The sequence below is a fragment of the Hyperoodon ampullatus genome, assembly GCF_949752795.1.
Source record: "Hyperoodon ampullatus genome assembly, chromosome: 15".
In the NCBI taxonomy this organism is placed as follows: domain Eukaryota; kingdom Metazoa; phylum Chordata; class Mammalia; order Artiodactyla; family Ziphiidae; genus Hyperoodon; species Hyperoodon ampullatus.
Window position 1 is genome coordinate 25,954,599 of NC_136928.1, and position 26,122 is coordinate 25,980,720.

Here is a 26,122-nt window from a genome sequence, read left to right on the forward strand (position 1 = left end):
TTTTTTTTTCTCTTTACTGAGCCACCTGGCACTGACACAAAGTAGCCACAGGAAGCACATAAAAGAGAGGGGTAAATTAAGCCCTTGCTTTCTGTTCTGAGGACCAAAAAAGGGGAGCTCAAGGCGAAACATATAGAGGAAAGTCCCTATTATAATAGTTAAAATATACTGACAATACCACAAGTTAGGGAGGATAGAGAGTAACTGAAACACTTGTATATTCCTAGTGGAAATACAAAGATACAGCCACCCTGGAAAAAGTTAAGCATAATTTACTTCTAAACATTTCTTGTAAAGTTAAACACAAACATATACCACATGACTCAGCAGCTCTAACTGTAATCACCCCAAACTGGAAACAACCCAAATATCCTTCAAAGAGTGAATGTATCGATAAACTGTATTCTTTTAAACTTTTTATTGCTTTATGCTTGTAATAAAGCATCAAAAAGTAAAAAACTGATTCATAAAATGAGATGGATAAATCTTAAATATACTTTGTAAAGTAAAAGAAGCCAAACCCAAAGGGCTATTATATATTTCATGATTTCATTTACATGACACTCTGGAAAGGTAAAACTTGGAAGAAAACAGACCAGGAATTGCCAGGGGTCAGGGGAGGGACTGTCTATAAAGGGATGGCATGTAAGAATTTCTGGACTGACAGAAATGCTTTGTATGGAACTGTGATGTAGATTTATCAAAACTGATAGAACTATACACCACAAAAAGTAAATTTTACAGTATGTAAATTTTATAGTATGTAAATTTAAAAAAAATTAACCAAGATATTGGGGCAAAATGGAATATAGGATATAAGAAATGAATCTAACTGTATTCTAAATGAATCACATCCTCATGCTGAAGTCTATAAGGAAGAAAAAAGCTAACCCAGGAAACAGCAACAATGTCTGGACTGGATACTATACATAAAACCTGTACTCTAGTTGGAAAATTTGCTTCTCACCTGGGTATGGGATAAGAATTCTGAAACTTTATTTATATACTAGGGTAAATATACTGTAAATAATGAGAGCCATGTTTATCACCATTGGAGAAAGAAGTTATAAATAAAGAAAGGGAAAAGGCTAGAATCGACCCTGTGGTTTTGGACTAGTTGGAGGTATCAACATCGACTTGTGGTTTAAAAAAAAATATACATACACATACATATATATATATACACACATATTATAATAGAGATGGAAATGAATATAGGTGTACATATATGCATGAGCTAATACCTATAATCTTTAGTTTTATTCACTCAGAGGGGCAAGAAGCAGTGTCATCCTAGTAGCAATGAGCAAACCTCATTGGTTTCTAAACACCACTTTCCATTGTTGAAAGTGGGGTACTGAAGTCCTCGATTATTACTGTATTGTTGTTTACTTCTCCCTTTAGATGTTAGTATTTGCTTAATATATTTAAGTGCTTTGATGTTGGGGGTGTTTGTGTATGTGTACTGTGTGTGTGTGTGTATGACTGCTATATCTTCTTGATGAATTGACCCCTTTATTATTATATAATGACCTCCCCTTTGCCTATTGTTACTATTTTGTCTGCTACAAGTATAACCAGCCCTGCTCTCTTTTGGTTTCTACTTGTAAGGAGTATCTTTTTCCATTCCTTCACTTTGAGCTCACATGTCTTGATTTTGTATCCATCAAGTCTTTTGATTGGAGAATTCAATTCATTTACATTTAGAGTAATTATTGATAGGTAAGGTCTTACTTATACCATCTTATTGTTTTCTGGCTGTTCTGTAGTTTTCTTGTTCCTTTCTTCCTCTCTTGCCGCCTTCCTTTGTGAACTGGTGATTTTCTGGAGTAATATTTTCTGATTGCCTTCTTTTTGGTGAATCTACTATACGTTTTTGCTTTGTGGTAACCCTGAGGCTCACATAAACATCTTACAGATAACAATATATTTTATATGATAACTTAACTTCAATCACATACAAAATCAATACCCTTTTACTCCTCCCACTTTTATGTTTTTAAACACCCTACTTTTCAACAATGGATAGATCACCCAGATAGCAAAATCAACAAGGAAACATTGGACTTGAAGCATACTTTAGACTGAACGGACTTAACAGACACATACAGAACATTCAGTAGCTGAATACATTCTTATCAAGCATACACAGAACATTCGCCAAGTTAGATCACATATAGGCTGCAAAACAAATCTTAGCAAATTTTTTTTTTTTTTTTTTTTTTTGCAGTACGCAGGCCTCTCACTGTTGTGGCCTCTCCCGTCACAGAGCACAGGCTCCAGATGCGCAGGCTCAGCGGCCATGGCTCACGGGCCCAGCTGCTCCGCAGCATGTGGGATCTTCCCAGACCGGGGCACAAACCCGTGTCCCCTGCATCGGCAGGCAGGCTCTCAACCACTGCGCCACGAGGGAAGCCCCAAATCTTAGCAAATTTAACAAGATTTAAATCATACCAAGTACCTTTTCTGACCACAATGATATGAAACTAGAAATCAATACTGGGGGGAAGCAGGAAATTCTACAAATATGTGGAAATTAAACAACACAGTACTGAATACAAATATGCCTAAAAAATCAAAAGGAAAAGCAAAAAATATCTTGAAACAAATGAAAATGTGAACACAACATATCAAAACCTATGAGACAAAAGCAGTTCTAAGAAGGACATTTATAGTGCTAAATGCCTTTATTAAGGAAAAAGAAAGGCCTCAAATAAATAACTTTACATCTCAAGAAATGAGAAAAAGAACAGACTAGCCCACAGTCAGCACAAGAAAGGAAAATAACAAAGATCAGAGCAGAAATAAATGAAGTAGAGACCAGAAAAATAGAAAAGGTCAATAAGATTAAGAACTAGATTTTTGAAGATAAACAAAATTGACAAACCTTTAGCTAGACTAAGAAAAAAAGAGAGGACTCAAATACATAAAATCAGAAATGAAAGAGAAGACAAAGCAAATGATACCACAGAAATATATAGGATCATAAGAGACTACTATGAACAATTATATGTCAACAAATTGGATAACCTGGCAGAGATGGAAAAATTGCCAGAAACATACAACTTACCAAGACTGAATCATGAAGAAAGAGAAAATATAAACAGACCCATGGAGTAAGGAGATAGCATCAGTAATCAAATCTTCTCAACAGAGAAAAGTCCAGGACCAGATGGTTTAAGTGGTGAATTCTAACAAACATTTCAAGAAGAATTAACACCGATCCTTCTCAAACGTGTCCAAAAATTGAAGAGGGAGGAGCATTTGCAAACTCATTTTATGAGGCCATCGTATTACCATGATGATCCAAAGCTAGATGAAGACACTACAAGAAAACTACAGACCAACAGCTGATGGATACAGACATAAAATTTCTCAACAAAATATTAGCAAACCGAATTCAACAGCACATAGAAGAATTATACACCATGATCAATTGGGATTTATCCCTAGGATGTAAGGATAGTTCAACATATATGAATCAATAAATACAATATGCTTCTTTAATAGAATAAAAGATAAAAATCATATGATTATCTCAATAGATACAGAAAAAGCATTTGATAAAATACAACATCCTTCAATGATACAAACTCTCAACAAACTGAGTATAGAAGAAACATCATTCAACATAATAAAGATCATGTATGACAAACCCTCAGCCAACATCACACTCAATGGTGAAAGGTTGAAGCTTTCCCTCTAATATCAGGAACAAGATAAGAGTGCCCACTGTCACCACTTTTACTCAACATAGCACTGGAAGTCCTAAGCAGAGCAATGAGGCAAGAAAAAGAAATAAAAGGCATCCAATTAGAAAGGAAAAAGTAAGTTGTCTTTGTTTGTACATGATATGATCTAATATCTAATAGAAAATCCTAAAGGTTCCACCAAAAACTGTTAGAAATAATCAATGAATTCAGTAAAGTTGCAGGATGCAAAAATCAACATACAAAAATCAGTTGTTTCTATACACTAACAACAAAATATCTGAAAAGAACTAAAGAAAACAATCCCATTCACAACAGCATCAAATCAATAAATACTTAGAGGGGCCTCCCTGGTGGCGCAGTGGTTGAGAGTCCGCCTGCCGATGCAGGGGATACGGGTTCGTGCCCCGGTCTGGGAGGATCCCATATGCCGCGGAGCGGCTGGGCCCGTGAGCCATGGCTGCTGAGCCTGCGCATCCGGAGCCTGTGCTCCGCAACGGGAGAGGCCACAACAGTGAGAGGCCCGCGTACCACAAAAAAAAAATAAATAAATAAATACTTAGAAATAAATTTAACCAAGGAGCTAAAACATCTGTTCACTGAAAACTAAAAGACTTTGATGAAGGAAACTGAGGAAGATGCAAACAAATGGAAAGACACATGAAATGTGTTCATGAACCAGAAGAATGAATATTGTTTAAACATCCATACTACTCAAAGCCATTGACAGAGTCAATGCAATCCCTACCAAAATTCCAATGCCATTTTTCATAACAAGAGGAAAAACAATTCTAAAATTTATATGGAACCACAAAAGACTCTGAATTGCCAGAGCAATTCTGAGAAAGAACAAAATGGAGGCATCATACTTCCTGATTTCAAACTATACTACAAAGCTATAGTGATCAAAACAGTATGGTGCTGGCACAAAAATTGATACATAGATCAATGGAACAGAAGAGAGAACCCATAAATAACCCCCCACATATAGAGTCAACTAATATTTTACAAGGGAGCCAAGAATACTCAGTAGGGGAAGGATAGTCTCTTCAATAAGAGGTGTTGGGAAAACTAGATAACCACATGCCAAAAAAATGAAATTGGACTCCCACTTTTACCACTCACAAATTAATATGAAATGGGTTAAAGACTTAAACATAAGACCTGAAACCATAAGCTCCTAGGAGAAAACATAGGGAAAAACTCCTTGACATTGGTCTCACCAGTGATTTTTTTGGATGTGACACCAAAAGCACAAGCTACAAAAGTAAAAATCAGTAAGTAGGACTCCATCAAACCCCAAATTCTCTGTACAGCAAAGCAGTCAACAAAATGAAAAGGTAACCTACAGAAGAGGAGAAAATATCTGCAAACCATATATCTGATAAGCAATTAATATCCAAAATATATAAAGAACTCATAAAACTGAATAACAAAAAAACAACCTGATTTAAAAATGGGCAGAGGAACTAGAACTGAATAGACATTTTTCCAAAGAAGATATACAAATGACCAACAGGTAGATGAAAAGGTGCTCAACATCACTATGTATCAGGGAAATACAAATCAAAACCACAATGAGATCACCTCACACCTGTCAAAAAGGCTATTATCAAAAAGACAACAAATAACAAGTGTTGATAGGGATGTAGAAAAAACAGAACCCTTATGCACTGTTGGTGGGAATGTAAATTAGTGCTGCCACAATGGAAAACAGTAGGGGGGTTCTTTAAAAAATTAAAATAGAACTACCATATAATCCAGCAATCTCATCTCTGGGTATACATCCAAAGGAAATGGAAACAGGTATCTGCACTCCCATATTTGTTGCAGCATTATTTACAATAGCCATGGTATGGAAACAACCATATCTTGTGTCCATCAATGGATAAATGGATAAAGAAGACATGGTGTAGGGACTTCCCTGGTGGTGCAGTCATTAAGACTCCACACTCCCAATGCAAGGGGCCCGAGTTCGATCCCTGGTCAGGGAACTAGATCCCACATGCATGATGCAACTAAGAGTTTGCATGCCACAACTAAGGAGCCCGTGAGCTGCAACTGAGACCCGGCGCAATAAAATGAAATGAAATGAAATGAAAGACATGGTGTATATATACACAAAGGGATATTATTCAGCTGTTAGAGAGAAGGAAATCCTGTCATTTACAACAACAACATAGATGGACCTTGAGGGCATCATGCTAAGTGAAATAAACCAGACAGGGAAAGAGATATACTGTATGATACCATTTACATGTGGAACCTAAAAAAGCCAAACTTGTGGAAACAGAGTAGAATGCTGTTTACCAGGGGCTGGAGGGTGGGGGAAATGGGGAGATACTGGTCAAAGGGTACAAACTTCCAATTAGAAGATGAATAAGTTCTGGGGATCTATGCACAGCACTGTGATGACAGTTAACAATAATGTACTATATAGTTGAAAGTTGAGAGTAGATATTAAATTTTCTTAATACAAAAACAGTAATGATAACTATGTGACGTGATGGAGGTGTTAGCTAATGCCATGATGGTAATTATTTTGCAATATAAGTGTATCAAATCAAAGCACTGTATACCTTAAACTTAAACAATGTTATATGTCAATTTTATCTAATAAAGCTAGGAAAAACAATCTTATTCTCCAAAAAAAAAAAAAAAAAAAAACGAGGGTTCTTTGGGGAAATAGTTGATTTCAGGGTTGTGGCAAGGTACAGGAGCCAACATGAAAATGTTCTCAATAGCTAAAACTAAAACAATTTGAGTAGTATTGGATTGTAATCCAAAGAATGAAATAAATACCCCTGAGTTCATACTAATGTACATGGAAAACTAAAGGAATAAATAAATGGGGGAGGAACAACAGCTCTTGCTTACAGAAGAATTCCAATTAATAAATGTAGAAGGAATAAAGGAAGTATGAAAACTCCATTAGAATACCGGAGTAATAATTGCTACAAGCAAGATCCACTGAAGGATGCTTAAAATTAGTGGTCAAAGTTTAAGCAGAAACAGGACATTTGCATAGTCTATCAGTATCTCCCTTAAATATTTAGTATCAAAAAAATTTAATATCTACAAAGGAAAAACATTAAGTTTACAGTGGAGAATCTTGGTAGATACTACTTTAGCCAAGTGATCAAGGTTAACATCACTAGTCTTGCGTATCAACTTAATGTGCTCCCTGATGAAATGCACTGAAAGCGTATAACCTCAATCTAATCTTGAGACAACATCAGACAAAGCCAAATGGAAAAGACTTTCTCCAAAATAACTAATTCTCTTCAAAGTGTGAAGGTTAATGAAAAACAAGGAAAGTCTGAGAAACTGACACAGATTGGAGGAGATTAAGGACACAACTACATGCAAGGTGAGATTATGGGATGGATCTGAAACAAAAAAGGTTCATTTGTGGAAAAACCAGGTGAAATCCAAATTGGTCTATACATTTAATTATAATTTTATATGAAGGAGAATTTCTTAGTTTTGGTAAATGTTTTATGGTTATGATGTTAGGGTAAGATGTTAACATAAGGGGAAGCTTTAGCAAAGAGTATATTGGCAACCTCTAAAATATGCCCCCAATGGGACTTCCCTGGTGGTCCAGTGGTTAAGATTCCACGCTCCCAATGCAGGGGGCAAGGGTTCAATCCCTGGTCGGGGAACTAAGATCCCATCCCTCATGCCACATGGCGTGGCCAAAAAAAAAAAAAAAAAAAAATCCCCCCAATGATCTCTGCCTCCTGGTATTCATGCACTTGTGTAATCCCTAACCCTTGAGGGTTGGCTGGAAATAGTGATTCATTTCTTTCTAGTAGAATGTGGCAGATGTGGTGAGATTCACTTCCAAGGTTAGGTTACAAAGTAATGACGGTGGGTTTTGTCTTCAGCACCTTCTCCTGCAGTCTCAATTGCTCACTCTGAGAAAAGCTTTGCTGTCATAGCTGCCATATGGAAAGAAGAAACTGATTATTTCTGGCCAATAACTGCGTGAGTGAGCTTGGAAGGACATTCTCTTAGTCAAGCCTTGAGATGGGACCACAGCTGTAGTCAATACCTTGTTTGCAAACTTGTGAGAGACCCTAAGCCAGAAGCACCCAGCTAAGCCATGCCTAGATCTCTGACCCACAGAAACTTTGGGATATTTATTGTTTTAAGCTGCTACATTTCAGGGTAATAGGGACACTGCAATAAATAACACAGGAACTCTACTATTTTTTGCAGCTCCTCTCTAAGTCTAAAATTATCTCAAAATAAAAAAGTTTAATACATATATAAATGTTTTATGCATATATATATGCACACATACACACACACATAGATAAGTGTGTATACGTATATACAGTTTGAATTATTTACGGACTCTGTGGAGTCAGACAAACCTAGGTTCAAATGCCACCTCCAACACTTAATGGCCATGTGATCTTGGACAAAACATTTAATTTCTCTAAGTATTAGGTTTTTAAAATCTATAAAATTGAGGTAATAATATCTATCTCTGGATGATTATACTAAGTATAAAATGATATACACATTGACTACAATGCCTGGTATTTAGTACATTCTGAACAAACAGCATTATTATTAGTTCATATTTAAAATCATCTATAATTTTCTTCTCATTCAAGGAATTCAGCTCCAATAACTTGGCATTTTATCACTTAGAAGAGTTTAAGTATTGTATGTAAACTTGTCAATCTTTTAATTTCTAAACATTTTTCACACACAGTACTGATCTCTATAACACTCTACTATTTATAATAGTATTGAAATCAGAGATTGACCTTGTTTTTTCCTGCCCCAATCCAATTCTCAACCACTAATTTTTTAAGCTATAATGGACCTTTAAGCTTTCCAACCCTTTCCTTCCATCAATCATCCATATATGAGTGCCAAAGATATTAAATGACTTGTCCAAGAGGACAGTTGATAGAATAGTTTAAGTAGGGTTTAGGATTTGGGAGAGACAGTACCACGTGGTGAACAAGCTCTTGCTTAGACTGAACAGACTGCATTATTTGAGACAATGAGGTTTGCTGAAAAGGTAGCCATGTCAGTGTCTCAGTTTCCCAGAGGGCAAATAAGGATACCACCACCTACCTCACAGGGTCATCACAAGTATTAAATGAGATAACATATTTAAGTCCCTCACTGCAATGACTACCACATGCGGATGTGGATTAAACATCTTTTCCCTCTTTGTAAGGCCAGTGCTCTCCACTATGAAATACTACCTTCTCAACTATAAGGTGGAAACATTAAACACAGACGGTAATTCGTTTAGCCATATGGTAAAAGACTCATTAATGTAAAACTGAATCAATGACAGCCTTAAAATCAATCTGAACAGTATAAATCTAATGCATTTATCCCTGAGTTGGGTTTCCATTCCTACAATCATTGTGAAGTAATAAGGCATCACATCAGGGACCACATTAGGTTGACGTGCATTACTGGTGATGTTAACCTTGACAACTTGGCTGAAGTGATGTCTGCCAGGAAATTTCACTTTTTTTCATTCTAAGTACTAAATATTTGAGGGGAATCATGAAATGGAAACAAAGAGAGAGGGGGAGAGGAAGCAAAGCCTGGTCTTCAGCATATTTCCAATGTAATAAATAAGGAATTAGTAAATTGTACCACTCAATGATCAAAGATTCTTCTTAGAGTAATTCAGTGTTTTAAAATACTTGATGTCAAGTCGTTTTTCAAAAGCTCTTTGAGAGTATAAATACATTACTCTCAGGTGTTTTCTCTTAGTTAGGTGTTTATTCCTTGAAAGACTTCTAGCTTAGGCAGATACAATCTCCCCTAAGAGAAATCATACTGCCTCTCCCCCAAGAACTTACATTTGCTTAAGTATTTTAAACCCTTTATCATAAATTCCATCAGCTTGCTTGTAATCACAATGAGACTCACCGAACTGCAGATACCGGAGTCCCTTCTGGATTGGAATATCCTTCCAAATCTGAAATGTTCACTTGTGTTTGCCTGGAGGTTACTATCTGGCTATTCTGAAAAGGTATGGTTTTCAGGTCCTGAGAAATAATATTACTATCTGGAAGAGGAGACTGTATGACTTGGAAGTCCAGTGAAGATTTAGGTCCTAGAAAACCTAAAGATTCTTGATCCTGTGCTACAGGTTTACTGGTCAATAATTTGGAGGTTGGTTCCAATGATTCTGAAGATATAGTCTGTAGGTCAGAGTTAAACTCACTATTCATCCTTGTTTTAGAGGCAGGATCCAATGAATGAAATCTTTTATCTAAGGTTCCACTACCCAACTTGGAAGGAGTCTTGGGACAAAGAGTTATACGAACACAAGAAAGTGCTTTTCTATTTGAAGGTGGAGTAGATGCAGATGTTACTACTGTACATTGATTTGGGGCTGATGGGGAGGCCACATCACTGAATTCGGCTTCAACATTTATCATATCAGAAATGTGTAATTTAGGCTTATGTTCATTATTCTTTTCTACTATACAATCCTGACCTTGAGGAAAGGGAGAATGGTGTTTTCCCATGTGGTGATCTACATCTGGGGCTTTGCTTTGTTCAAAGAGCTGACGTTGTTCAAGAAAAATGGGAGAAGGAAGGTCTGAAGCTATATAATCCTGACTTTGAGGAAGGGGAGAGTGGTTTTCTCTCAACAGATTTTCTTTATGTTGGGTCTTGCTTTGTTTAAAGAGTTCTCGTTTTTCAAGAAAAATACGACAAGGGAGATTTGCAGCTACATAATCCTGATGTTGAGGAGGGGGAGAATTGTGTTTTCTCACACGGTGATCTGCATGTGAGGCTTTGCTTTGTTCAAAGAGCTCTTGTTCAAGAAAAATGTTCGAAGGAAGATCTGGAGTTATAGTTACATTCTTCTCTTTTACTCCTAGTGTGGAACTTGGTCTGCCCATGCTAATGAGAGCATCGTTATCAGAAAAATGAACTTCCTTGAAATTGCTATCATTTGCACTGGTACTGGGCTTAGAATGACTGCCTTTAAAATCTGATCTTTCTAAGGGTTTTTCTTCTTGGTGAGAATGTTCAACAGATAATTTTTGGCTTTGCCTACTATTTTCTGCTAAAATAGTCACAACTTTATCTGGTGACTGACTAATGATTTTAAATGATGAAGGGGAAGAGATTTTCTCTTTTAGATCTCTAGGAGGATTTTGCTCTTCAGTGATATGAGAATTAACTAGCCCCACAGATGCTCCAGTACACTGGCTACCTTCAGTAACACCAACCTTAAGAAAAGAGGAATCTGAAAAGCATTTAGAATGTCGGTGAGATGAGAAAGTGATGGAGGTAGTAAACTTTTTCATGGGTTCTGGGGGCAGCATTTGTGATGAAGACTGACAATCTATTTCTTCAGGTGACATACAAGCAGGTTCTACTAATTCTGACAGCCAAGGGTCCAACTTTTCACGGAATGGCATTCGAAGACCCTTGCTAATTTTCAAGTCATCACCTACAAAGTTTTGAAATGGGGAATGACTTTGTAACTGCAATGAATTCCAAACTTTGAAATGGGAGTTGTTCTGGTCCAGTGACTTGGCAAGGTTGATGTGCCTGGTTGTCCATGATGATGGGCTCCGTGGTCCTCTGATCATTTCTGAGGGTTCAGCAGATCTGAAAACACAAGGGTGGCTGTCCAATTGTGGCCGTTCAGCTGTTAGAGTCCTGAAACATCCTTTTTCATGGCTCTCAATAATAATGTGACTACATACAGCTTCTGGCTTGCATCCTATTCCCTGTGGACTCTGTAAACCCTAGAAGATATAAACAAATTCTTACTTGACGTAGTCCAAATAGTTATATAAAAATTAGATTCCTATCTAGGCTAAGATCTGACCATGAAGGTAATGTTGATCTTTTATAATGAAACAGGTAAGAATACAACAAGAAAAAGACAGTTAAATATAGAATAAAATGGCTCATGATAAATAAGACCACACAGGGCTTCCCTGGTGGTGCAGTGGTTGAGAATCTGCCTGCCAATGCAGAGGACACGGGTTCGAGCCCTGGTCTGGGAGGATCCCACGTGCCGCGGAGCGGCTGGGCCCGTGAGCCACAACTACTGAGCCTGCGCGTGTGGAGCCTGTGCTCCGCAACAAGAGAGGCCGCAACAGTGGGAGGCCCGTGCACCGTGATGAAGAGTGGCCCCTGCTTGCCACAACTGGAGAAAGCCCTCGTACAGAAACGAAGACCCAACACAGCAAAAATAAATTAATTAATTAATAAACTCCTACCCCAACATCTAAAAAAAAAAAAAAAAAATAAGACCACACAGTTAATTTCTTCTAAAAATTTTCACTGAAGTAACAAAAGCAAAGACTCACCTTTTTTGTTTTAGTAACAGAGGTCCCTTACCCCAACTTCTGCTGGTCACATGACTACCAGCAGAGACATTTCCAGTTTCTTCTGCAGCCAGATGTGACCATGTGACTAGGTGTAGGCCAATGGGATGCGAGCAAAAGCAGTAAGTACAACTTCTGGTTCCTGTCCTTAAAAAAATCAAGTTCCTGACCTCTATGTTTCCCTACCACAACCATCATTACCATCAACATTACCTTTGCCAACTGAAAATGGTGATGTCTAGAACAACCTTGGGAAGCCAAATGTAAGGATGGCTCAGCTGCCCACCCAGTTTGGTTCCTCAGAAGACCTCAAGAAGCAGAGCTTTCTTTCCTACCCTGGATATGAGAGAAAAATACAGTTCTACCTTATTTGAGCCATTGTATTTGAGTCTCTTTGTTACAGAAGCTTGGCCTACAACCTAATATTTACCATTAACAATAGGAAAAAGAACTAGTACCTCTTTCTGGGGTATAGGATCAGTGCCTAAAGATAAATATAACATTTCTTTGAGATTTCTGTGTTTTACCTATAAAGTTATAACCTGGCATTCTATTTAATTTTAGTGCCACATTTGATTTCATATAAAAATATTTTAAATTATGGTGCTATTTCTCACATAATGGAGGAGATGTACTTTTCCCTATTTCTCCTACTAAGCACAACTTAAAATCCTGGATATTATATACACAACAAACTTAAAAAGAATCTGAAAGGTGTAGAGAAAAAGGCAAACTGGCTAGGGACCCTGGGACCTGAGGAGTAACAAGGTAGTGAGATCCCTGGGTTTTCTTTTTACTTCAAATATCCCAGACTTGGAGGTGAAGACAGCGACCCATGTACAAAGAGCACAGAAGAGCACAAAGAGCACAAAAGCTCTAACAAAAACCTGCTCTCATTAGCTAAAAAACAAGCAAAGGTAAAGTTTAGCAAGACACAAAACTTTTAGACAATAACCGCTCTCTTCCAGCCAAATATCACAGAAAAACACTGTGGCCTCACCCACACTCACACCAGCAAAAGCCAAGTGAGGAGCTTGAGATCTATCCTTTCAAAACTCTAATAAGGAACCCCAACATCCAGGCCAATGTGGAATTAGAGATGGTGAAGCAAGATCCCAGAACTATTTTCACCCCTGATGGCTAGTAATGAGCTGCCCCTCCCTGTGATGTCAGTAGAGACGACATGGGGAGACAGCTTTCATTCCCACTTAGCAGTAATGAGGTGCCTCTCTCTCTCCCAGCTGCAGACTGGAAGAAAAGATTTGCAAATTTCATATCCAATAAAAAACTTACAAAGAACTCTCAAAATTGAGGAGTAAAAAAAAAAATTTTTAAACAATCCAGTCCCCCAAAAGGGGCAAAAACATACATTTCACTGAACAGGACAGAGATGGGAAATAAGGGCATGAAAAGATGTTCAACACCATTAATCATTAAGGAAATGGAAATTAAAACCACAATGAAATATCACAACACACCTATCAGAGAATGGCTAAAATAAAAAATAACGACAGGACTTCCCTGGTGGCGCAGTGATTAAGAATCCGCCTGCCAATGCAGGGGACACGGGTTCCAGCCCTGGTCTGGGAAGATCCCACATGCCGTGGAGCAACTAAGCCCGTGCACCACAACTACTGAGCCTGTGCTCTAGAGCCTGTGAGCCACAACTACTGAGCCTGCGCTCTAGAGCCAATGAGCCACAACTACTGAGCCTGCGCTCTAGAGCCCATAAGCCTAGAGCCCACACTCTGCAACAAGAGAAGCCACCACAATGAGAAGCCCACGCACCACATCAAAGAGTAGCCCCTGCTCGCTGCAACTAGAGAAAGCCCGTGCAGCAACGAAGACCCAACACAGCCAAAACATAAATAATAAAAATAGAATAAATTAAAAAAAATAATGACAACATCAAATGCTGGTGTGGCTGTGGAGTAATGAGATCACTCACACATTACCAGTGAGAATGTAAAATGGTACAAACGCCAAATGGTACAAATGGTGTGGAAGTTCTCAAAAATTTAAAACATACAATTACCATATGACCCAGCAATAGTAATAAAGACCTATGTTCATCAAAAACCTGCAGAGGAATGTCTATAGCAGCTTTATTTGTACTAGTGAACAACTAGAAAACTACCAAGTTGTCATTCAACAGGTACATATTTAAACAAATTATAGTACATCCATACCATGGAATACTACACATCAGTAAAAATTAACAGACTGTTGATACTGAATATTCTGCAGAGAATTATGCTGAGTGAAAAAAAGTCAATACTAAATGACTGCACACTGTATGATTTCACCTATATGAGTCTTAAAATGACAAAATTATAGAAATAGAAACTAGATTAATGGTTGTCAGGGGTTAAGAAAGGAATGGGAATAAGAGAGAAGTGGATGTAGCTATTACAGGGCAACATAAGGGACCCTTGCGGTGGTGTAAACATTAAGTAGCCTGACTGTATCAATGTCATTATCCTGGTTGTGATATATTGTTACAGATTTGCAAGATGTCATTGTTGGAAACTAGGTAAAGGGGAAAAGCAATCTTTCTATATTATTTCTTACTACTTTATGAGAATCTACAATTACTTCAAAGTAAAATGTTTAAATTTCTAAAAAGCCAACAAACTAATTAAAACACCATTGGACAAAAAAACCTTTAAAAATGTGATATTTATTCCATGGCTTCTTATTACCCTGACGCTGCCTGACATATCACTGGGAAATAAATATTACAATTGGAAATAAATACTCCAATGACTAAGAATCATAAACTCAGTCCAGCCTCTTAAAACAAGGCATGATTAGATTTATATTCATCCCAAAAGGCATTTCTTCCTCCTTTCCAATAATCCGTATCTTACAATTCTTTGGAACACTCCAAACCCTACAGCCTTCCATCATCTCTTTCAAGCTTTATAATAATTATAAACAGCTTTCAAATAACTTTTCCATTTAAAAAATTCTTATAGCTTTGGTATTTGGCAAACAAATTTTAGTATTTTCATATAACCTTTTCCAGATAAGCCATAAAAACTTATCTTATATCCCAACAATGTATCACATGTTAAAAGCTACTATTTACCTCAACAAAATCCAACACTCTTTAATGATAAAATCATTCAGTAAACTATAAGTGAAAGGGACTTCCCCAAACAGATGAATGGCATTTAAAGAAGATGCACAGCTAACATTATACTGAATAGTGAAAGAGCAGATGCTCTTTCCTTAGGATAAGACCAACACAAGTATGTCCATACTTCCTCTTATCATCTGGAGGTTCTAGCCAGGGCAATCTAGAAAGCAATTTAAAGAAATCCAGAAAGGAGAGGAAGAAGTATCTCTATTTGCAGATGACATGATCTTCTACACAGAAAACAGGAAGGAAATCATACAAAAACCAACTAGGACGAATAAGCAAGTTCATTAAAGTTTAGGATGTGAGCTCAACAGACAAAAATCAATTGCATTTCCATACACAGTGAACAATCCAAAAATGAAACAGAACAATTCCATTCACAACAGCATAAAAAAGAATAAAATACTTAAGAATATATTTATCAAAATAAATAAATAAATAAAACTAGTACACCACAAAACATTATTGAAAGAAATTATAGAAGATCAGAATAAATGGAAAACTGGCCCAATGGATTGGAAGATTTAATATTGTTAAGATGGCAATATTCCCATATTGATGTACAGATTCAAGGCAATTCCTAACAAAATGCCAACTGGCTTTTTTTCTTTGCAAAAATTGACAAGCAGATCCCAAAGTTCATACAGAAATTCAAGGGACCCACTGTAGCCAAACCAATCTGGAAAATGATGAACAAAGCTGGAGGACTCAAGTTCTGATTTCAAAACTTATCACACAGCTACAGTAATCAAAACAGGGTGGTACTGGCACAGGAACAGATATATAGATCAAGAGAATAGAACTGACAGTCCAGAAATAAACACTAACATTTATGATGAATTGACAAAAAGGCCAAGAAAATCCATAGGGAAAGAATAGTCTTTTCAGCAAACATTGCTGGGACAACTAAATATCCATGTGTAAAAGAATGAATTTGCACTCCATATATTAAAAAATGCCTCTAAGGGGACAGGCAACAAAAATAAAAATATATACATGTAGTTCTCCAGTTTTCCCAGCACGACTTATTGAAGAGACTGTCTTTTCTCCACTGTATATTTCTGCCTCCTTTGTCATAGATTAGGTGGCCATATCTGCATGGGTTTATTTCTGGACTTTCTAGAAAATCAATAGTTCCAATGACCTATATTTCTGTTTTTGTGCCAGTACCATACTGTTTTGATTACTGTAGCTTTGTTGTATAGTCTGAAGTCAGGGAGCCTAATTCCTCTAGCTCTGTTCTTCTTTCTCAAGATTGCTTCCACTATTTGGGGTTTTTTGTGTTTCCATAAAAAGTGTAAAATTTTTTGTTCTAATTCTGTGAAAAATGTCCTTGGTAATTTGATAGGGATTGCATTGAATCAGAACACTCCCTAACACCATACATAAAAATAAACTCAAAATACTTATTTGCAAAGCAGAAATAGAGTCACAGATGTAGAGAACAAACGTATGGTTACCAAGGAGGGAAGGGGGAGGAGGGATGAACTAGGAGATTGGGACTGACATAAAAACACTACTATGTATAATATTGATAACTAACGAGAACCTACTGTATAGCGCAGGGAACTCTACTCAATGCTCTGTGCTTACCTAAATGGGACAGAAATCTAAAAAAGAGTGGATATATATATACATATAGCTGATTCACTTTGCTGTACAACAAGAAACTAACACAACATTGTAAAGCAGCTATACTCCAATAAAAATTAATTTAAAAAATACAAACCAAATTAAAAAAAATACAGGTGCATATAATCAGTGAAAGACCCTTCTCAAAGAAAACTAATGTTAATACTTCTGTTGTTTTTTTAAAGAGAGAAATCTTAATTACATAAGCTCTGGTTTGGTTATTTTTCAGTAAATTTGAAATATTAAAGATCTCTAGATTAAAATAAAGACAGGTACAATTTGAATCTTTCATATATAATTTAGTTTTAACAAGGAAATTTACAAATTTGAGTTTAAATCCATCACAGCATTCAATGGTAAAGGGTTTCACCAGAACTCAGATTAACTCTTTTGATTCACTTCAGTAGGAAAAATAAAAACTGGAAAATAAAAAAATAAATTAAAAAAAGTAATAATATATAAATTAGACATCAAAACTTAAAACTCTGTATCAAAATATACAATCAAGAGAGCTAAAAGGCAACCTACAGAATGGGGGAAAGTATCTGCAAATCATATATCTGATAAAGGGTTAATATCTAGAATATATAAAGAATTCTTACAACTCAAACAAAAAAACAACCCAATTCAAAAATGGATAGAGGTCTTGAATAGACATTTCTCCAAAGAAGATATACACCTGGTCAACAAGACCATGAAAAGTTGTTCAAATCAATAATCATCAGCAAAACGCAAATGAAAAGCACAATAAGTTGTCACTTCATACCTGACATGGCCATTATAAAAACAAAACACACACACAGAAAAAAACAAAACACACAAAAAGTATTAAGTGTTGGTGAGAAGGTGAAAAAATTTAAATCCTTATGCACTATTGATGGTAATGTAAAATGGTATGGCTGCTATCGAAAACTGTATGGCAGTTCCACAAAAACATAAAAATAGAATGACCATATGATCTAGCAATTCCACTTCTGGGTCTATACCAAAAGAATTTAAAAGCAGGGTGTCAAGGAGATATATTTATATGCTCATATTCACAGCAGCACTATTCAGAAGAGCCAAAAGGTGGAAGTTACTCAAGTGGCCGCTGATGGATGAATGGATAAACAAATGTGGTACATACATACAATGGAATATTATTCAGCCTTAAAAAGGAAGGAAACTCTGACACATGCTACAACATGGATGAACTTTGAGGACGCAATTTAAGCAAAATAAGTCGGTCACAAAAAGAAAAAAAATGTATGATTCCACTTTTATGGAGCTATCTAAAGGAGTCAAATTCAGAGACAAATTAGAATGGTGGTTGCCACGGGTTGGAGAAGAGAGGGGATAGGAGATTGTGGTTTAATGGATATAGAGTTTCAGTTTTATAAGAAAAAGAGTCCTGAAGATTGGTTGACAACCATGTTAATACAGTTAACACCATTCAACTTCAGAGTTAAAAATGGTTAAGATGATAAATTTTGTTATGTATTATTTTAGCACAATTTTTAAAAACAAAAAGAAAATAATTTAAAATTGCCTCAAAGAGGATCACAGACCTAGATATAAGAACTAAAACTAAATCTCTTTGAAGATAATGATGAATTTTTGTGACTCTAGGTTATGCCATGATGTCTTAATATGATACCAAAAGCACAAGCAATAAAAGAGAAGTATAATTTGGACTTTGTCAAAGTAAAAAACTGTGGGACTTCCCTGGTGGCACAGTGGTTAAGAATCCGCCTGCCAATGTAGGGGACACGGGTTCAAGCCCTGGTCCTGGAAGATTCCACATGCCGTGGAGTAACTAAGCCCGTGTGCCACAACTACTGAGCCTGAGCTCTAAGGCCCGTGAGCCACAACTACTGAGCCTGCGTGCCACAACTACTGAAGTCTGTGCATCTAGAGACTGTGCTCCACGACAAGAGAAGCCATTGCAATGAGAAGCCCGCACACTGCAATGAAGAGTAGCCTCCATCTGCCACAACTAGAGAAAGCCCGCGTGCAGCAATGAAGACCCAATGCAGCCAAAGATAAATAAATAAATAAATTTATAAAAAAATAAAAAACTTGTGTTTCAAAGGTCAGCATCAAGAAAGTGAAATGACAGTATAAAGAATCAGAGAAGGGGCTTCCCTGGTGGCACAGTGGTTGAGAGTCTGCCTGCCAATGCAAGGGACACGGGTTTGTGCCCCGGTCCGGGAAGATCCCACATGCCGCGGAGCGGCTAGGCCCGTGAGCCATAGCCACTGAGTCTGCGCGTCCGGAGCCTGTGCTCCGCAATGGGAGAGGCCACAACAGTGAGAGGCCCGTGTAACGCAAAAAAAAAAAAGAATCAGAGAAAATACGTACAAGTAATATATCTGATAAAATCTAATATTCAGAATATACAAAGAACTCTTACAATTCAACAGTAAAAAGACAATTAAATTTTAAAATGGGCAAAAGATCTGAATAGAGATGTTTCTGCAAAGAAGATAAATGACAAATAACCACATGAAAAGACATTCAGTATCATTAATCATTAGGAAAATAAATTAAAAACAAGATGAGACACCACTTCATACCCATCAGAATAACTATAATCAAAAAGGCAGAAAATAGTGACATTGAAAAGGTTTTCTAGTATGAGAAACTAGAACCCTCATACACTGTTGGTGGGAATGTAAAATGGTACAGTTACTTTTGAAAAACAGTTTGGCAGTTCCTTAAGATGTTAAACATAGAGTTATTATATGTCCTAGCAATTCCACTTCTAGGTATATATAGCCAAGAGATAGGAAAACGTGTCCACTCAAAAACTTGTACACTTATGTTTATAGCAGCACTATTCACAATGGCCAAAAAGTGGAACATGTCTATCAACTGGTGAATGGATAAATAAAATACAATATATCTATACAATGGTATATTATTTGGCAATCAAAAGTACTGAAGTACTGATTCATGCTACTATGCAACATGGATGAATCTTGAAAATACTATGTTAAGTAAAAAGAAGGCAGTCACAAAAGATCACATATTAAATGACTCCATTTATATGAAACGTCCAGAATAGGCAAATCCATAAGGAGAGAAAGTAGATTATTGGTTGTCTAGGGCTAAGGGAATGGAGGTGGAGGGGTAGAATGGTAAAAATGTTCTAAAATTTAGTTATTGGCCAATTCTGTAAATAAAGTAAAAATGACTGAATTTTATATTTTAAATGGGTGAATGTTACTGTATATAAATTGTAGTGAGATAAAGCTGTTACAAAAGTACTTTTAGCTGATATGTCCTTTATGAATTTCCAGACTATTTCTTAATTAAAATTTTCACCTAACAGAGCTACTTCAGTTTTGTCAGATTATTCACTCATTGCTCAGCTTAATATCACAAGTCACAGACCTCATGTAACAAACCAGAAAGGAAATAATAGTTCCTCCCTGTCACATAAAACAAAACTAAACACACACATACACATGTGCACACACACACACAGCCACACATACACAGTCATCTAGCACTAAAAGTAAAAATCTACTCTCTACAAAGAAATGAAACATGGATTACTATTTCGTGCAAAACTCCCTTGAGGTAATACCCTCACAGTCCAGTGGTTAGGGCTCCGTGCTCTCACTGCTGAGGGCCCTGGTTCAATCCCTGCTCGTGGAGCTGAGATCCCACAAGCCACACGGTGCAGACAAATTAATTAATTAATTAATTAATTAATTAATTAATAACTAAGTAAGTAAAGCTTTTAAAAAATAAAAATTATTTTTAAAACTCCCTTGAAAATCAATAAATTTATGGAAACAAATGTTTTAAAAATAAATAAGGGTTATTATAAGCTTGAGTGTAAAATTTCAGAAAAATCTATAAACTACCACGGAATTACTTGACAGGATTAATTTGCTAAGTTGTTCATAATTTTATATTTTAGGACCTCAAAGTCAAAACTTAAAAAAAAAAAACTACAACAGTTAAAGCAATTTCTACTTGCATTAGAACCAATGAGTATGCTAAGTCTTCTTTTAAAATGTTTTCTGGAAAAACCTGAAAATCTTGCTATACATTTAAAATCAACCCTAAACCTACTGGGATGAGAACTTCATTATTTATATTCAAAACAACAGTAAGTCTAAGCAACAATACTTTGTATGTGTGTGGATATTTTACAGCTCTGTAAAATACATTCTTTCAGAACAATGTTTAATGTAAAAGCAAGCACAACATACATAAAAGATCAGAGACAGAATATAAAAGCATATTAGTCAACTTATATGCAAATGTTTTATAGAGGTAAAATTCACATAACATGAAGGTAACCATTTTAATGCGTATAACTTGTTAGCATTTAGACCACCTCTATCCAGTACATAACCATCGCCTCTATCTAGTTCCAAAAGTTTTATCAACCCAAAATGAAACCCATATCCATTAAGCAGCTACCCCTTCTCCCCTCTCTGCTCAACATTTGCCAACTATTAATAAGCTTTCTGTTTCTGTTAATTTACCTATTCTGGATATTTCATATAAATGGAATAATATGTGACCTTTCATATCTGGATTCTTTCACTCAGCATAATGCTTTCAAGGTTCACCTATACTGTAGCATGTACCAGAAATTCATTGCTATTTATGGCTGAATAATATTCCATTATATTGGATATACCACACATTCTTTATCTATTCATTAATTGATGGACATTTAGCTATTTCCCCAACTTTTGGCTTTTGTGAACAGTGCTATTATGAAAACTTATGTAAAATTTTTTGTTTGAACACCTGTTTTCAATTCTTTTGGGTATACACCTAGTAGTGGAATTGCTGGGTCATTATTATTATTATTCCACACTATTATTATTTGTTACTCTATGTTTAACTAATTGAGGAACTGCAAAACTGGTTTCCACAGTGACTGCACTATTTTACACCCCCACCAGCAATGTAGAAGGGTTCCAATTTTTCCATACCCTTGCCAAGACTTTTTATTTTCCACTTTTTAAATACAGCTATCCTAGTAGGTTTGAAGTGGTACCACTGTTCTTTATTTCTTCACATGGCTTTGAGTTGCTGTCTAGTGTCCTTTCATTTCCCCTGGATGACCGACTTCCTGTAGCATTTTTTGCATGACAAACTTCCTAGGTTAACATCTATCTGGTCTTAAATTCTCATATATTTTTAAAGATAGTTTTGCCAGATGTAGAATTCTTGGTTGGCAGTTTTTTCCTTCAGCACTTTAAATATATCATCCCACTTCCTTTAGTCCTCTTAGGTTTCTAAAGAGAAGTTCACTGCTAATCTTATTGAAGATCCCTTGTAAGTGATGAGTTGCTTCTCTATTGCTGCTTTCAAGATTTCCTGTCTTTGGTTTTCAACAATTTGACTATTCACTTGACCCCTGAACAACACAAGTCTTGAACTATGCAGGTCCACTCATATATGGATGTTTTTCAATAAATATGTACTACAGCACTAAACGACCTGCAGTTGGTTAAATCAGAGGATTCAGAACCATGGATATGGAGGGATGACTGTAAAGTTACATGTGAATTTTCAGCTGTACTGGTGGGGGTTGGGGGCGGGGGGGTCAGAGTCCCTAACCTCTGCATTGTTCAAGGACCAACTGTAATGTGTCTCAGTGTGAAACTCTTTCAGTTTTTCCTGCTTGAAGTTCATTAAGCTTCTTGGATGTATATATGCATGTTTTCCATCAAATTTGGAAAGTTTTCAACAATTACATCATCAAGTATTATTTCTGTCCATTTCTCTTTTCTCTCACCCTAGGACTTCCATTATACACATGTTGGTATGCTGGTACCTCATGGCTCTGTTAATTTTTCTTCATTCTTTTCTCCTTCTGGGCTTTCAAACTTGATAATCTCAACGGACCTATTTTCAAGTTCACTGATTCTTTGTTTGACCTGCTCAAATGTGTCCTTCTAGTTGGACTTTTCATTTCAGTTATTGTACTTTCAGCTCCAGAATTTGAATTTGGATCCTTTTTCTAATTGCTATCCCTTTTTTGACATCTCTATTTGGTGACACATCCTTTTCTTGGTTTTCTTTAGATTGTTGACCATAGCTTTCTTTAGCTCTTTGAGCACATTTAAGACAGCTGATCGAAAATCTTTTTCTTATAATTCCTGGGCTTCCTCACGGACAGTTTTTATTAATTACAGTTGACCTTTGAACAACTTGGATTTGAACTGTGAGGGTCCACTTGTACGTGGATATTTTGAAATAGTAAATACTACAGTACATCGTGGTTTGTGGTTGGTTGAATCCACATATGGGGAAAAAATATCACAGAAATGGAGAACTAAGGGGCTTCCCTGGTGGCGCAGTGGTTGAGAGTCCACCTGCCGATGCAAGGGACACTGGTTCGTGCCCCGGTCCGGGAAGATCCCACATGCCACAGAGCGGCTGGGCCCGTGAGCCATGGCCGCTGAGCCTGCGCGTCCGGAGCCTGTGCTCCGCAACGGGAGAGGCCACAACAGTGAGAGACCCGCGTACCGCCAAAAAAAAAAAAAAAAGAAAGAAATGGAGAACTGAATATAAGTTATATGTGACTTAATCCCTGTGTAGTGTTACTGTAAACTGTATTTCTCCTCCTGACAAGAGCCATATCTTTTTCTTTAAGTGTTTCATAATTTGTTGAAAACAGGACATATCAAATAGTCTGGAAACTCTGGATACTAGATTCTCCCCTCTACCTGGAGTTTGGTGTTGCTGCTTGTTGTGGGTTGTTTGTCTCTTTGATACTTTTCTGAACTACTTTTGTAAAGTTTGTATTCTTTGTTGTGTGTGGCACTGAAGTCTGTGTTCTCTTAGCTTAACTGTCAGCTATTATTTTGACAGTTTCCTTAAACACCTGCAGCCAAAAAAGAAAAAGAAAACAGAAAACAACCTCTCCCAATCTGTTCTGATTTTCTCTATGTTGAAGCATTCCAACACTTAGTTAGCCAGGTCCTTCAACCTTCACTTACAGCTTATGCAATGCAAAGCCTGAAAGGTCGGCCAGAGGTGAAAGCTTAAGGTCTTCTTAGGCCTTTGCTGAGAATGAGTCGAGCTCTGGGCATGCACATGGCCTCCTAAATTCCCCAGTATAAGCAGGACCTTTAAAAAGTCCTATTCCCCATGTATCTCCTTTCTCAACTGCTTCCTTCCCAAGCTTTTCAGTGTGCCTACTGTTTATCCTGACTGTTATCCCTAGACCCAGACTGCTGCAGCCGATGCTTTGGCCATTAAATGCTTTTGTCAAACACTGGCAGGAAAGCTGCCTCAGCCTTGGGAAAGCTTTTAGTTGAGTAAAGCAAAGGGAAGTTCCTGCACTAGTCCTTCAGGGAGCTGTCAGACAGGTTGAAACACTCAATAACAATTTTTTAAGAATAAGGTTTGTATTGTGCCCTCTGTAACTATTAACCTGAATCAGGAGTGTGGTCTGTCATCATCAAAGCTACGATTTAAGATACCTCAGTCAATGCTCTCCTACTATAGTACAACAGCTCTTTACTTTAGTAATCATTCCCTATTTTTTTTTTTTAATTCTGACTAGATTCCAGAGATCTACAAAAGTTGGTTCTGACAGATTTTGACAGCTTATTCATTCTTTTTGTGCAGAAATGGAGCCCTGGAGTTCCCTACTTGACCATTTATGGTAACATCACGCACAAATGTTTTATATGTATAAAAAAAGTATATGACCTTTGACTATGCTGATTGCTAATTTCAAATACATATTCTTTATTATACTGAGGCATTATTGCTCTACTCTAATTTAGAGAAGTATTTTTAATTGGGAACAGATTTTTACTTTTTATTTTTATTCCTAAATACCTTTTTGGAACCTACTGAAATAACTACAGTTTTCCTGCTAATGTAAAATGTATGTTTATAAATTTCCTAAGACTGAACTATCTGCTTTGCTGGCTTATGCTCTACCTGTTCATGATACAGTATTTTTAAAAATATGATACTGAATACCAAATACTAATATTTACTTAAACATTTTTCATCTATTTGACACATTACATTCTTTTTTTAATATGTATATTGTGTTAAGAACACTTAATATGAGATCTGTCCTGTTGACAAAGGGTCCACTTTTTTAAGTTCATCATGTTGGGGAATAGGTATCTCTCTAGGATTCATTTATCTTACATAACTGAAACTGTACACTAATTTCCTACTTCCTACTTATTACAGCCCTGGCAATCACCATTCTACTCTGTTTTTATGAATTTGGCTATTTTGGAAACCCCATGTAAGTAGAATCATGCAGTTGTCCTTCTGTAACTGGCTTACTTCACTTAGCATAACATCCTCCATATTAATCCATGTTGTTGCATATGGCAGGATTTTCTTCTTTTTAAAGGCTGACTAATATTCCATTGTACATATTTACCACATTTTCTTCATCCATTCATCCATCAATAAACATATAGGTCATTTCCATATCTTGACTATGGTGAAATCTTGACTACTGTGAATAATGTTGCAAAGAACAAGGGAGTGCAGATATCTCTTCGAGATCCTGATTTCAATTCTTTTAGATATCTACCCAGAAGTAGGATTGTTAGATGATATAGTAATTCTATTTTTAACTTTTTGAAAAACCTCCATACTGTTTTCTATAGTGGCTGCACAATTTTACATTTCCTCCAACAATGTACAAGGGTTTCAACTTCTCCACACCCTCTCCAACCCTTGTTATCTTTTGGGGTTTTTTTTTTTAATAAATTTATTTTATTTATTTATTTTTGTCTGCACTGAGTCTTGGTTGCTGTGCACGGGCTTTCTCTAGTTGTGGTGGGGGGGGTACTCTTCATTGCGATGCACGGGCTTCTCATTGTGGTGGCTTCTCTTGTTGCGGAGCATGGGCTCTGGGCACGTGGGCTTCAGTAGTTGTGGCACGTGGGCTCAGTAGTTGTGGCTCACAGGCTCTAGAGTGCAGGCTCAGTAGTTGTGGCGCATGGGCTTAGCTGCTCCATGGCATGTGGGATCTTCCCGGACCAGGGCTCAAATCCATGTTCCCTGCATTGGCAGGCAGATTCTTAACCACTGTGCCACCAGGGAAGCCCTCTTTTGGCTTTTTGAGCCATCCTGATGCGTCTGAGGTGATATCTCCTTGTGGTTTTCATTTGCATTTCCCTTTTGATTAGCGATGTTGAGCATATTTTCATGTACTTGTTGGAGAGCTGGATATCTTTGGAGAAATGTCTATTCAAGTCCTTTGCCCATTTTTTAATCAGGTTGGGGTGGTTTTTTTGGCTATTGTGGTATAGGAGTTCTCTGTGTATTTTGGATATTAA

The 26,122-nt window shown here is 36.8% G+C and overlaps 1 protein-coding gene across 1 annotated transcript in view; it reads right to left on the minus strand.

The window, feature by feature from the left end:
- Window positions 1-26,122, minus strand: part of ALMS1 (ALMS1 centrosome and basal body associated protein) — a gene marked incomplete at both ends in the record, with an annotated part of 241,255 nt that overhangs the window by 108,493 nt on the left and 106,640 nt on the right. Inside the window, one exon of the mRNA XM_079720378.1 lies at window positions 9,630-11,473. Coding sequence (XP_079576504.1) covers window positions 9,630-11,473 — 1,844 coding nt within the window. The remainder of the gene's footprint in view (window positions 1-9,629; window positions 11,474-26,122) is intronic.